The sequence below is a fragment of the Phalacrocorax carbo genome, unplaced genomic scaffold (genome assembly GCF_963921805.1).
Source record: "Phalacrocorax carbo unplaced genomic scaffold, bPhaCar2.1 SCAFFOLD_36, whole genome shotgun sequence".
NCBI classification, from domain to species: domain Eukaryota; kingdom Metazoa; phylum Chordata; class Aves; order Suliformes; family Phalacrocoracidae; genus Phalacrocorax; species Phalacrocorax carbo.
In genome coordinates this window covers 1,181,135-1,193,688 of record NW_026990495.1, presented here as the reverse complement: position 1 = coordinate 1,193,688, position 12,554 = coordinate 1,181,135, and the positions used below count along the sequence as shown (strand labels likewise).

The following is a 12,554-nucleotide window of genomic DNA, read 5'->3' as shown; positions in this document are numbered from 1 at the left end:
TGAGACATCTCTGTGAGCTCATGGTGAGACGCTAGTTAGAAATGTAACACAGACATGCCAGGGAACACACGAGGCTAAAAGAGTGTTAACTTTATTGATGAACATGCGATTTGTGTTTATACAGGTGCGAGTAAACAAAGAGAACAATAGCCATGCAATTGCCCGTATTCCAGAAATGGCTCTAACTTGGCTGATAAGGCACTCCCCTTCTATCCTCCCCAACTAGCAACTACTCGCTGCAGGACAGCATCAAAACACCCTCATCCTTTCAAGAGGAAGGTGTTTTAACACTGCCTGACTTGGGCTAGTCCTCCTTTGCCTTTTTCGCAGGAGGTTCCAGTCGAGGACATTTGTCACGACCCGTGTCCACCTTCTCGTTGGAACCTTCAGCTGGTTTTACTGTATTGTCCGTCTTAGGAGGAAGAGCCACTTCTACTTTCCGCTTGGCCTTGTCAGTCTTTGCTTTTGGCTTATCCTTCTCTTCTTCCTCCTTTTCAGACCCCAGTCTGAAAGCACTAGACTCTGTTTCCATAGGCTCATTTCTCACAGGGGTGGCATCGTCTCTGCTTGGGAGCCTGAAGACAGACTCCGCTGTAACACCTTCTGCTGCAGCTGCCTCTCTTGGTTTTCTCGCACCTTCCAACAACTCAGCATTTGGAAATCCTTCATTCCGGTGCTTTTTATCTTTATTGCCTTTCTTGTCTCCCAGTGGTTTTTCCACCTCTTTCTTTTTTGATGTTTCAGGATCTTTGATGCCACGGCTCTCCCTTCCACATGGTTTTTCAGGGTAATTTCCAGCTGTATGATGGTTTCTGTGCCTCTGCCCACCAGGATAATCCTGCCTACGTCCCTGAGCACATGGCAAATTCTCTCGTCTGGTGCCAGGTGGACCAAACCTACCTGGAGAAAAGTCCTCTCTGTTTTGTGGAGGTGGAGGTTGACAGCCAACAGCATAGCCCTTGTAAAACTTCTCACTCCGGTGCCTAGAGTTCCCTCGCCGTTCTCTGTATCTTTCCTTTTCAAATGGATCCCTCCAGTCACGGGATCTGCCCTCGTAAGCTTTCCTATCATATGGTGGAACCTCTCTGGACCTGTTAAAACACTCCCTTTCTCCTTCCCCTTGAGGTAGAGTCCGTTTAGTTGGAGACTGGCCCCTAAACACCGGAGACCTTGACCGTGAATGGTATCTTCTGTGCGGGGGTGACCTTAGCCTTGAATGGTGAGAGCCGCGTGACCTTGACCTGGAGCGATAGTTACGACTCTTCCCTTTGCCTCTTCTTGGATACGGCGGTGATCGCGGGGAGGAACGAGACTGGGAACGATTGAATGATCGAGAGTAGGAGTGAGTGGGGGAAGAACTGGATCTTGACTTGGTGTAGGTATACGAACTTCTACAGTAAGATGAAGCACTGCAGGGAGACTTGGACCTGAACAAAAACCACACAGAAAAAGAAAGAAAAACGGGTCACACTCCCCAACTTTTTTCCTCTCAAATTTGGTTTGCTTTGTTTGGTTTGGTTTGGTTTTTTTTTATCCTCTCTCCATGTGTTTATGTAATGATGCTACTGCAAATTGAAGAACTTGTTAGCATGTAAAGTTTCTGCTTCCAAGTTTCTAGCCTGGCTTTCCACTTGATCCTATAATTATATTTAATTTTCGTATGTGATTACGGTTTCCCGAGAAAGTGTTGGTTTTTGGCAGTCCCCTTGTCAGTCCTGTGCTGATGTTTTATTTTAAATAATCTTAGTGCAAGCACAGATCCCTTTGTTAAAGGCCATTCAAAGTAAGCCATTTCAAAATTAATTACCGCTTGTGTTCTCCACAACTACCTGTGCGTACTTATTCATTGCAAATCAGCTGTTGCAGGAGTTATGTGTTACGGCCTCCTTTAACCAGGAGTAGTAGTACAGTTACTGGTAGTAATGCATTGAATTTCTGTGGGACACTTACAGTTCGCAGCCTGATCCGCCACCTGCTGAGCGAATTGTAGTGGCTCTCACTGGATGACCTGTTGCAGTGGGGAGGGAAAAAGAAAAAAATCCCATTCAGTTTATCTGAAGATAAGACTTTTAAAGGAATTCTAAAGTTAGCGTTACTTACCCGTTGTGGGTATTGATTGTCCTCGGGGGCCCAGACGACTCGGCAGTGCTGCTTGTCTTAGTAGCGGAACCTGACGGCCCTTGGCAAAAAACGGTTGGAAAGAGTTGGAAACGAAGCTCTGCTAAAAGACAAGGATCAGTGCCTATGCTGAAATCAAACTAACCTTCTCCTCCAACAACCCGCTGATTGGCTGAGAGGAAGGTTTAGAAAGGTTAGCGGCCGTCACCAGCGCGGCGGGAGGCCCGACAGTCAGGAGTGGTGGTGGAGGTGGTGGCGGTGGCGGCTGCTGCGGCTGCTGCTGCCGAGGGTAGCCAGTTCCATTTTCGAAGTTGTTCACAGCCTAGAGGCAGAAAAACACGGACAAAAAGGGGATAGGAAACTTCAGGAGGCACACAAACAAAAGGCTCCACAGAGGAACATCACTCGCCTATTCCTGTAAATGCTATCAATCCTAAAATAAATCAGCAGGCAGGGGTAGGAACACATCGCATTAAGCGCCGGCATTAATGACTGGTAACTCAGGGTGTCTGTATTTAAAGCACTTCAGTGTCAACACCGAATTTGAAAGGGAGGCAATCATGTTAAAACTGTGACCTGAATTTGCCAGACTGTCTCTAAGGAGTTGTAAGCTTCTGTAACAAGGGATCATGCACTGGAGGAGTAAATAAATGTAGCCTTGTCCAATTTAGCCCTGCTTCAGGAGCCGCCGATTCATGTTTTCTTCCCTTTCAGCTTTTCAGGAATAGACTTCTCTTACAAGCAGTTCACGGAAAAGCCATCACGTTACCTGGCGTAGGATCTTGTTGGCAGCTAAAGCATCAGGAGAAACATCGCTCTGATGACACGTTGGGCAGGTATGATCCTCAGAATCCAGTAACGCTGTTCTAATACCTGTGTGCAATTAGAGTCGTCAAAATAGATTTTAGCCAAACTAAGGACATTTTTGGGGTTCTCATCAGTTAGAAAACCATGTATATGATTAATGGGTGAAGATGATCTTGAATTGGGAACATGAAGCTCAAGTTCAGTAACCTAATAATTTTCTAGTATGCAGCCAATAACGGTACAGCCCTGATGTTTCACTCCTGTAACATCTGGAGGTGTGGAGTAGGCGGTGTCTTGATGTCTTGACTCAGCTTTTTTCCACTCTCTAGTACAGTGAGAAGTCACCAACCTCAGGGCTAGTGAATAAAAGAGACCTCAAAAACCCGTTAGCGGGTTTGAGTTCTGAAGGTTTCAGCCAACTCTCCCGTGGAGGAGAATGTGCATTAAATGCCCAAGTACCCGATTGCTGCAGACCACAGGAAGTCACCAGCGTTGGCTCTGTAATTTTGTAGGAGGGAAAGGGCTGTGGACAAACGAAATGCATTCGCTATCTAATAGTGTCATCACCGGCGCAGTTACGCCCTCTTCTCATACTCGTCCTTCCACGTGCGAAGGGGATTTAACGAGATACATAAAAAGGAGGAAAAAGCTTTCTGCCTTTCTTTTGCCCTTTATAGGAGAAGAGTCCTTTCCTATTCAGGCTGGGCTTAAGTACTACATAGAACCGGTGACACAGTAATTTCCTGATCTCCTGTTTCTGCTTTCAGAGGATCAGAGGTGATGTTTTGAATTAACAGCCATGGGGTCACACTTACATTCGTCACAATAACTGTTTCCACAGCAGGGAATAACAGCTGCGTCGGTCATTATATCTTTACAAAGGGGACACAGGAGCTCATCTGGAATAGGCTCATCGGAGGGGGAGGAGGAGGCCGGCTCTTCCGGTAGAAAGGGAGGCTTTTCCTTCTTTCCTCTGGCATAAGCTTCCCTGGAGGGGGGTGGGGAAGGAGAGAGCAAAAAGTTAAAGGTGGGTCAAGGAGAACTTTTCCAAGCTTTGGCTTTTCTCAGGGGAAGAGAACAGGTGGAATTCTTCTCACTCCACATTAGCCTTCTAAAACGTAGGCCGCTAGTTGAAACTCCTTTTCTACAGCCACAGGATGAGAAGAGGGAGGGGGAACAATTTTCCTGCTGCAGACCTCTCCCATTCATTGGGTCAATGGAGAAATCAGCTCAGACTAGGCAAATAATTCTTTGACAGCTAGAAATCGTGTGAAATGAATCCCACCTCTCCTCTGTTGCCAGAGGGTAAAAGTAAATGGCAGGCTGAGGATCAAGTCAGTCTCCGAGTAATGAAGTTTTGGAAATGGAAGAAGTCTATGTTAGAGCTTCTACAAAAGGAGGTCCATGGCAGAACACCAGAAGTGCCACCGAGTGCATTTTAGAGCAGCCGCTCTTGTCAGCACACAGTAGTATTTTCTTAGTTTATAGCAACAGGAAAACTGCAGCCTCTTTCACACAGGGGAGGTGATAAAAGTCAGAGGGGGAGGAAACCTCACTCCCACAGCAACTTGTTAACTTTTGCAAGGAGCCTTTGCAGCATCAGACAGAAGCAAAATGCGCTTTCAAAGAGAACGACTCCACTGCAAACACCTCGGAAACCTTTTGCAGAAATACTGATTCTTAGCACGCCACAAGTTTAAGCAGCTTCCAGGGGCATGAACAGGAGGAGCGTCCTATTTTAGGGCCTTGGGATTAGAAAGTATCACAGGTGTTAAGGTTAAGATGCAATGCCAGTGCTTCCTCCCCCGTAACTAGAGGTGCTGGCCCACTCGGCTGCATTGCCGCCCAGGCATCGACGCACGGTTCCTCTCCTTCGCTCCTGGGTCAGTCCCGTTAGTCCCATACTTACGCATTAATAATTGGTATGGCATATTTTCCCGTGCTGGTCAGCATAGCACCCTTTGTGTTGGGATCTTTCACCTCCACCATGAAACTCCTTGGAATGCCTGTGCTCCTCCTAATTCTGGGAACAGGCTCAAAAGTCTTGTCCTGGCAGGAAAAGAAATGCAGGCGTATCTCAAGACCCACACTTAAAACGACATCGCCGTGACTGTTGTTAAATGGCAGGGACGCTCAGCCAGAGGCTTGTGTCGTTACACCAGGCAGATATCCAATAGATGGGGCCAGCAGAAACATCCTGGTTTTGTACAAAATACTAAAAACTGTGAAGTGTCTTTAGGAAGGGTTAAAACCCAAAATAAATTTCCAGTCATATTGAAATACAGAAAAATATGCATGAAAGTTGACAGAGAAAGGTCTCTGGCTATGTTTGTTGTGGTGGCCTGGAAAAAAGAAAATTTTGCCTTGATAATTGCAGGTGTCCCTTGAATTTTGAAGGGCTTTGCAACTTTGCCATGTAACCTCTCTATTTCACCCCAAGAGAAACACGTCTTAATATGCGTGTTCATGTGTCTGTTACCTCACTGCCAAGGTAAAAAACAAAAACGAAGTAACACCAGAAGTCCCCCCCCAACCTTACCCCGTTTGTTGGGCAGTTCTTTATATAGTGGCCAGGTTTTCCACAACGAAAGCAAGTATATGATGGTGGAGGTAGACCCAGGCTGTTCTTCATGTAACTAGAAGGTTTTTGGGAGAAAAAGAAAAAGGGGTGCATGTATCTCTCTTGTTAAAGCAACCATCTCTAGCATTCCTCCGTAATCGTTGGGGAACAGATCTGGCGTTATCAACACTTACTTGATTGGATCATATGCACGGCAAGACTGTATCATCATCGCTTTTATTTTGTCTTCTTCGGAAGCGCTGGCTTCAGCCAGACTGGCAGTCTGTGTAACAGGCCGTTAGTCGACACACACGTTAGAAACACTTTAGAGCCCCTGCTAACTTCTTCGTGTTAAGTGAGCTAACTACGGTAAGCAAAACCTGCAGGTTTCTCCAGCTGGCCGTGTCCTTTTACCATGCAAATTGTAATACAAGCCTTACGCAGAACTAGATCTTCATATGAAGGAAACCAGCTGATTTCTTGGTTTTTGAAGTACTATTTGTTCAAACGTTTTAATTACACACTAGTGCAGATACCAGCAGGGTCTAAGGGAGGGACTGTACATTCTTTGGACCGTCCAGCACCAAGCCTTCAGATCAGCCACTCCTGTCTTTGCTTATAGGTGCATTCCTTCGCAAGAGCAACCAACTACTTTCAGCATTTTATTAAATGGTTGTTTCCTATACACAGTTTTTCCTCAACTGTAACATAATGCAGATCGACACCTATGAAATCATTTCCATTAACCGTGACAGAAAACTTCACAGACACTTGACTGATTTGCTTGAACCCAAGAGATGTACAAGACACGTCCAAAACCCACAAAACATTTCTAGGGATAGGCGAAAGTTCAAATATGGCATTTCGTACATAGCAGTAATAAACCAGAGGACTTTTTACAACACATTGACTCCCTGCTGAGCCAGTCTGCGCTAAAGAGGGTAGAGTAAGTCACAGTTTTGAGCTGCTCTGAGGTGTTGTTCCTGTATTGTTCTGAAATACTTCAATGTTCTCAAAAGCTTCAATGTGTGCACCTCTTGGACGGCTTCTCACATTTTAGAGTAAAACTTCACCTAAGTTTACAGAACCAAGGACACGTTTAGGGACAGCACTAATGCAGACCAGTTTCTTCTGGTGGCTACCTTCCAAATGAATTATTTTTTCCAATATTTTTGCCACGTGTCCACAATTTCATGTCTGTGGTGAGAGAGGGAAGAAGTGGCTAGTGGGGAGAGCTTTCTCTGTCTTGGGAATGAACTCCAGCCTTTCTTTTCAGAAGAAAGAACCAGCTCCTCTGCCTTAGGCCCTGCCTTCTCTGATCTTTGTAACTTTAAAGCCCAGGCACTGAATTGGCTAGCACTACGCCTTCTCACAAGGCGCAATGACTAGTGCTTTCCCAGCCAAAGTTACACATTCCCGGGCAAAAACCGCCAGCAGCTCCACAGCAAAACGCGGCGTGGCAGGAGTTCCAGAAGGTCACCTCCGCCAGCATGCCACACACAGGCGTGGGTGTGTTCCTAGACACGGTTAGGGACATAATCGCAGCGTACACAGTCTGCGTTCAAGGAAATCAGATTGTGTTGCCCACTGTATCTATACGACAGCTGATGAAATTGTGCAGCGGTCAAAGAATGGATCTGCAGCTCTGAGGACTAGAAATTCAGAAACAGCCCTGCAATTGTCCGTGTTCCAGGCACGCCTCTAATTTGGCTGCTCCACACCCCCTGGAATGTCCGTCCCTTACAGCCAGTGACATGCTTCTGTAAAAATAGCGCTCCTCCCCAAAGCAGAACTAACGGAATGTATGAAAAAGGGCAAACAGCCTCTGAAGTGCTTCTCCTTTGTGTCTTGAAGATGAGCACTAGTGCAACGTGACGTTGGTGCTGGTAAGGTTCTCCCCTTCTATCTCCCCAAAGTGGCAACTGCTCTTTACAGGAGAGGATCAAAGCATACACACATTTTAAGGTTAACATAAATACTTGACATTATTAAGAATTAAAGTAAAGCATTGTTCGCATTACAACAGTTATACAGCTCTGGATCACAGTGCAAGATTTAAAAATATGAAGCAAACACTTTTTTTTTTTTTTTTTTTGAAGTATTTGGTAAGAATATAGATATACCTGAATAAGCTGGGACAGAGAAGCAGATGCAGAGGAGTCATCCATCTGTTCACAAAAAATTAAACACATATTCAAGTTGTACAGTCCAAACATAGCAATAGTTAACCTCTACCGTAGTCTGAAAGTCTGCACGATGCGCTCCGAGTGTGACTGCAAGAGGCATTTCCGACCTCGTGTCATTTGCATTAGCTCAAGGCAAAGTCCAAAGCTACGCCAGCTTAAGAGTGCCCGTGCGGTTAATGAGAAGAAACTAGACTAACCAGACCCGCTTGAGATCAGCTTGTTGCTCCAGAGTATCTCAGAGAGGGAACCTTGTCAAATGGGTCGGGAAGGGTAACTGATGTACTGTTCAGCACGTTTGCCCAACGGCCACCTTCCACGGCCCTCCAGCCCTGGGTCTTTTTTTGTTCCCTTTATATTTCTACTGAAGTATTTCCTGCCAGTCCCTCCAACCAGTCAGTTAGAACCAACATCTCCATGAAACTTGTTTGCCACCCTAAGGCAATACTGCAGAAGAACTGGGGAGGGGCGGGGACACGACTCGACACCCCCCAACCCCCAAATAATCCAAAATCCAGAATCGACAGTCAATGTATGAACTGCCATTTCAAACGGAAGACTAATCAGAAACTAAAGAGAACTAAAGCAACTGAACAGAAGACTAAATCAAAATCCAGGCTATTACCAGTCAAGCATTTCCTTCTGTTACTTATTTATATTTCAGCAGCAGAAGGACAGTGTTTTCCAGCCTGATGAAAAATGCCCCACAAAGGCCCCAGGCTCTAACCTTGCGCCAAAATTTGTACACTGGGTTTCAGGTATTTTCATTTGCGGACAAGCTATTAGATGAAGCTGCTGCATCAGAGAAAGCGGGAAGAGCAAATGCAGAACTTTAGAATACCACTTTGTGTAGCAACGATATTTACATTCAGGGCAATCTATTAAAGACATTCAAGTACTTGGAGGAGCCCAAACAATATCACTGCAAATAAACAGTTCCAGGAACAAATACCCAGGTATTCAAAGGCACGGAAAGGACTCGTTTAGCTGCCCAGAACTGTCCTCAGAACGTAGGGCGTATGTCAGTTTTAGTTTTTGTTTGAACCCCCACGTCAAAGCCAGAAACAGTACCAAGTTTAACAACAATGGTTTCTCAGTGTTTTTTATGAACGTTTTCAAAAACCGTTGGGCAAAGCAAGCAAAAACAGAAGCTAAGTGATACAAGGTGAAAATGGCAAAAATACACTCCGGAGCATTTTCATTGCAAGAAACACAAAGCGCACAAGCAGCTACGCCAACAGACACGTTACTAGCTGTAGACAGACAGATGGAGAGCACGGCACCACGTCCAGTTGTGCAAACCTTGAACCTACATCGCCTATAACCAATCGTACCTTATCTGTACAACACAAAGCCATTCAGGAAATAGCCTCGCATATTCAGGATGAAATACAATGCGTGACTGGGCACAAATACCAATAGTCCCATGAGAACTGTGCAAATGATGGCATTACGCAGTTCTTACTATGCTGAATCAAATCCATTGTCTTTGCAGGATAGGCTATGTTTTACTGGAAGAAATTATATGAAGCTAGTGTTTGGAAAATTTCATACAAGGCTACGTTGTTCAGAATTCAGTGCAGTGTGCAGAAAAAGGTGTGACCCTGTGCTTTTACATACTGCTTTTGGTGTTCCGCTCACTGGCTCCGTTCGACTTCTGGAAGGAGAAAGAAAGGAAGGTGATCAGAGCTTAAAATAGAGCACTTGTGCCCAACATCAAGCAGTGAAACAGGTTATAAAACCTGCCCATCAGGACATTGTTCGGATAATCTAGTGAATGTGGACATCTATTCATACACATAAACTGTTCTCATTCTCAAATTCTCACATTCAGTGCAACTAAAAAAAAAACCCAAATCCCAAAATGACCACAACAATCCTGTAGGCAGGATCACGTTTGAGTAGCTGTAATCTCAACCAATACACCCCAGATCTGGGGCCTCAGAGTACCTGCCATATCCTGCCTCCTCCCGCAAATGCAGGAAATAGCCAAACACTGACAATCGGGCTCCTCTGGGATGGGAACAAATTCTAAGCGTACACTACGGTGCGTATCTGTCTTTACTCTGAAAGCAATACAAGCAAGCCCATAGCATAAGGCATCTCTCCACCTGGAGGAAACAGCATCTACAGCTCGGGTCTCAGAACAATCAAGCCCAAGAACAAACCCAACAGAATCATCTTAGAAGTTACCGTTGTTGGAGCCTGAAGCCCATGTCCCAGCAGGCCTAAAAAGGTCAGTCTGCTTTGGGACAGGTCCATTGAAACCTACCCCAGGACAACAAAAACTAACAGCCGCTTTAACAAGGGAGATGCAGTTGGAACGCCACTGGTAAACTAATATCCATTAAACCAGTGACCTCACTGAACCCCCTAGCAAAGACTACACCGCTTTACGGATACTCACGTAACAGAGGTTCTGCTGGTAGCTTTAACTCCTCCAGCAGGGATCCTTCTGACAATTACCGAGGAGTTCCTCGGAATCAGGGCGTCATCATCTGTGTATTCTGAAAACAACATCAGTACAGAAAAAAGCAGTAGTCAGTTTGTAAGAACGTATATCAGTATGTCATTACACAGCACTTCAGAGAATCCCTTTACAGAGAGAAAAGCAACCTTTTATAGGTAACACCGACTTTTATCGTCTCAACACACTCAACAAATGCAGATCAAATTAAAAGGAGGCACAGGCTTTTTGAAGGGACTTCTGCCTTTGCAGAACATGACTCCATGGGCAGATATTCCACTGATATTTAAAATCCTGTTTTCTTTTCGCTTAGGTTAGCATTGCTTCTGTTACTAGATCTCCATTATGGAAAGTTACAGTCCCAGAACTGTAAAAGATTAGAGTGCTCAGAAAAATCTGAGCAAGTCGGCCATCTTCACTCAAGCTCCACTTTGTTCTTTCCAAGATCAGTTCAACATTTAGTCAGGGCTCCTGCACGGGCAAGGTTATAAAAGAACAGTACTCTGTGTGCACGTGTAAGGATTCCAGAGACTGGAAGCACAAAAACACCCCCCAAAAGTGCCCCACCCCCCCTCACTGGGGCAGGATGGGGCAGCTCACACGCTGGCATTGCAGGGCCACCCGTACTGGCTGCATCCCTTCCCCTTGGGCAGGAAATTCAGCTCCCTGCAAAAACAATGCTTGGGAAGGGAAATTGTGGGCATGGGAAACCGTTGGGATAGGAAACCATCACGGGTCTGAGAAATCACCGTGGGGATGGGAATCCATCGTGGGGATGGGAAACCCTCACCGGGATGAGAAATGAGCATTGCGGACAGGAAACCATCAGCAGGATGGGACGTCATTGAGACGGGCAGTTGCTGTGGCATGAAAAATGAAACCCTGGCAGGGCTGGCTGAGGCAGGTGCTGGTGGAATGATCGCCATGGGGACAGAACCCCAGAACACTCTTTGCCCCAGACAAACCCCACACTGACCCGCCGCCATGGCAGGTACAGCAGCAGGCTCCTGCTCCTCGTGGTGCTCCTGCCCTCCGGGTAACCCCCCAAGGGGCTCTGCCCACCAGTAGCTCACCCCACCACCCCTCTTTGCTTCCCCCAACAGAGAGGTTCCCTCTGCAGCTGCCGACGGCATCGGAGGTGTCCGACATGCGCTTCACCACCACGGCCATGCCGCCACCGGTCAGTGCCTGTGTGCTGCCCTCTGCCCCAGGGCTGCCGGTGTCCGGTGAGCCTGCCCGGCTCCACACCGTCACCTACCAGCGGGGCCAGCCCACCGTCTGGCAGGTGGTGCCAGGGCCCCTGGGGGCGCCGGGGCAGGTGGTGCAGGGCCCCTGCGGGTTGTCGCTTTCCGCAGTGGTGCAGGTCCCCGCTGGGGTGCAACTCCCTACTGGGGTGCTGCTCCCCCCTGCAATGCAGCTCCCCGCCGGGGTGCAGCTCCGCACTGGTCCCCGAGGCCCCGCGCCCGCCGCCCCCACGCACCTTCTTTGGTCTGGGCGTTGGAGATCTGCAGGTCGCTCCTGGTCGCCTTCAGCTTCTCGCGGCCCATGATCTGGCGCTTGAGGTCGCGCAGGGTGATGTGGAGGCCGCTGAAGGTGACCGTATCATAGTTCAGCCTGGAGAAGAACTTGTAGTGGACACAGGACATGGTTGGGGCCAGGCGGTGCCTGCTCTGGGATGGCGCCTACTGCAGCACACGGTGTCATGGTCCTCTTATATGCTCAGCACATTATGAAGAAAGACCTGCATCATGTGGGTGTGGCAGCCCCGCCCTCGTTGCCCTAATGCCGAGTGGCCCTTAGGGGAGGGGGTTCCAGCAGCCCCGCTGTCCTGTCACCCCCCAGGTCTGTCGCTGCCCGGTGTCCTGTCACACCCCGAGGTCTGCGCTGTCCCTCCCGCCACCCCCTGGGCCTTCGCCACCCAGCGTCACCTCCCATCAGCCCCGGGGCCCGCGCTGGCTCTCCCAACAGCCCTGGGCCCATCACCGCCCCATGTCCTCTCACCCCCACGCCTCTCACCGCCCGCTCTCCCTCCTGTCACCCCCCCAGGCTGACACCACCCACTGCTCCCTCCTGTCGGCAGAGAGACAGGGCAAGACAGCCTGGGGGAGAGGCAGCGGTTTGAGTGTATCTTGTTGCATTTATGGAAGGTTCCGCCAAAGAAGGCAATGACCATGTACGGTTATTGCCATAACCCAACGTAATTCCCCACAGTGGCATATCCGCACTTGCTTGAACTCTGGAGGGGAGGACAAGGAAGTAAGGAATGAACCCTTAGCCTTAGGAGGTGCCCCAGGACACTATTTCTTGCTTTCTCCACCACCACAGCTGCTGCTGCAACAGCCTCAGTCCATGAAATCAGGCCCTGAGTTACGAGGTCTAGTTCTCCTGAGGAACATGCTGCGCCTTGCTGACCTTTTGG

The 12,554-nt window shown here is 47.9% G+C and overlaps 1 protein-coding gene across 1 annotated transcript; it reads right to left on the bottom strand.

Moving 5' to 3' along the window:
* Positions 1–304: 304 nt before the first annotated feature.
* Positions 305–11,781, bottom strand: LOC135311310 (E3 ubiquitin-protein ligase RBBP6-like). Its single transcript, XM_064440433.1, has 12 exons — positions 11,616–11,781; positions 10,076–10,175; positions 9,289–9,325; positions 7,609–7,653; positions 5,680–5,768; positions 5,465–5,561; positions 4,835–4,974; positions 3,741–3,913; positions 2,888–2,991; positions 2,264–2,440; positions 2,001–2,008; positions 305–1,427 (listed from the first exon to the last, which is right to left on the bottom strand). Exons 1-12 carry the CDS (start codon positions 11,779–11,781, stop codon positions 305–307), a joined length of 2,259 nt encoding a protein of 752 aa, XP_064296503.1.
* Between the last annotated feature and the right edge of the window lie 773 nt (positions 11,782–12,554).

Bases quoted from the DNA above. Each gene is read 5' to 3' on its own strand.
- LOC135311310 (XM_064440433.1), bottom strand. From the start codon at position 11,781: ATGTCCTGTGTCCACTACAAGTTCTTCTCCAGGCTGAACTATGATACG. The intron at 7,654-9,288 runs GTATGTAAAAGC...TTTTGTGAACAG, and splicing joins TGAGCGGAACACCAAAAGCA to ATGGATGACTCCTCTGCATC. The intron at 2,441-2,887 runs GTAACGTGATGG...TTCTGCCTCTAG, and splicing joins CCAACAAGATCCTACGCCAG to GCTGTGAACAACTTCGAAAA.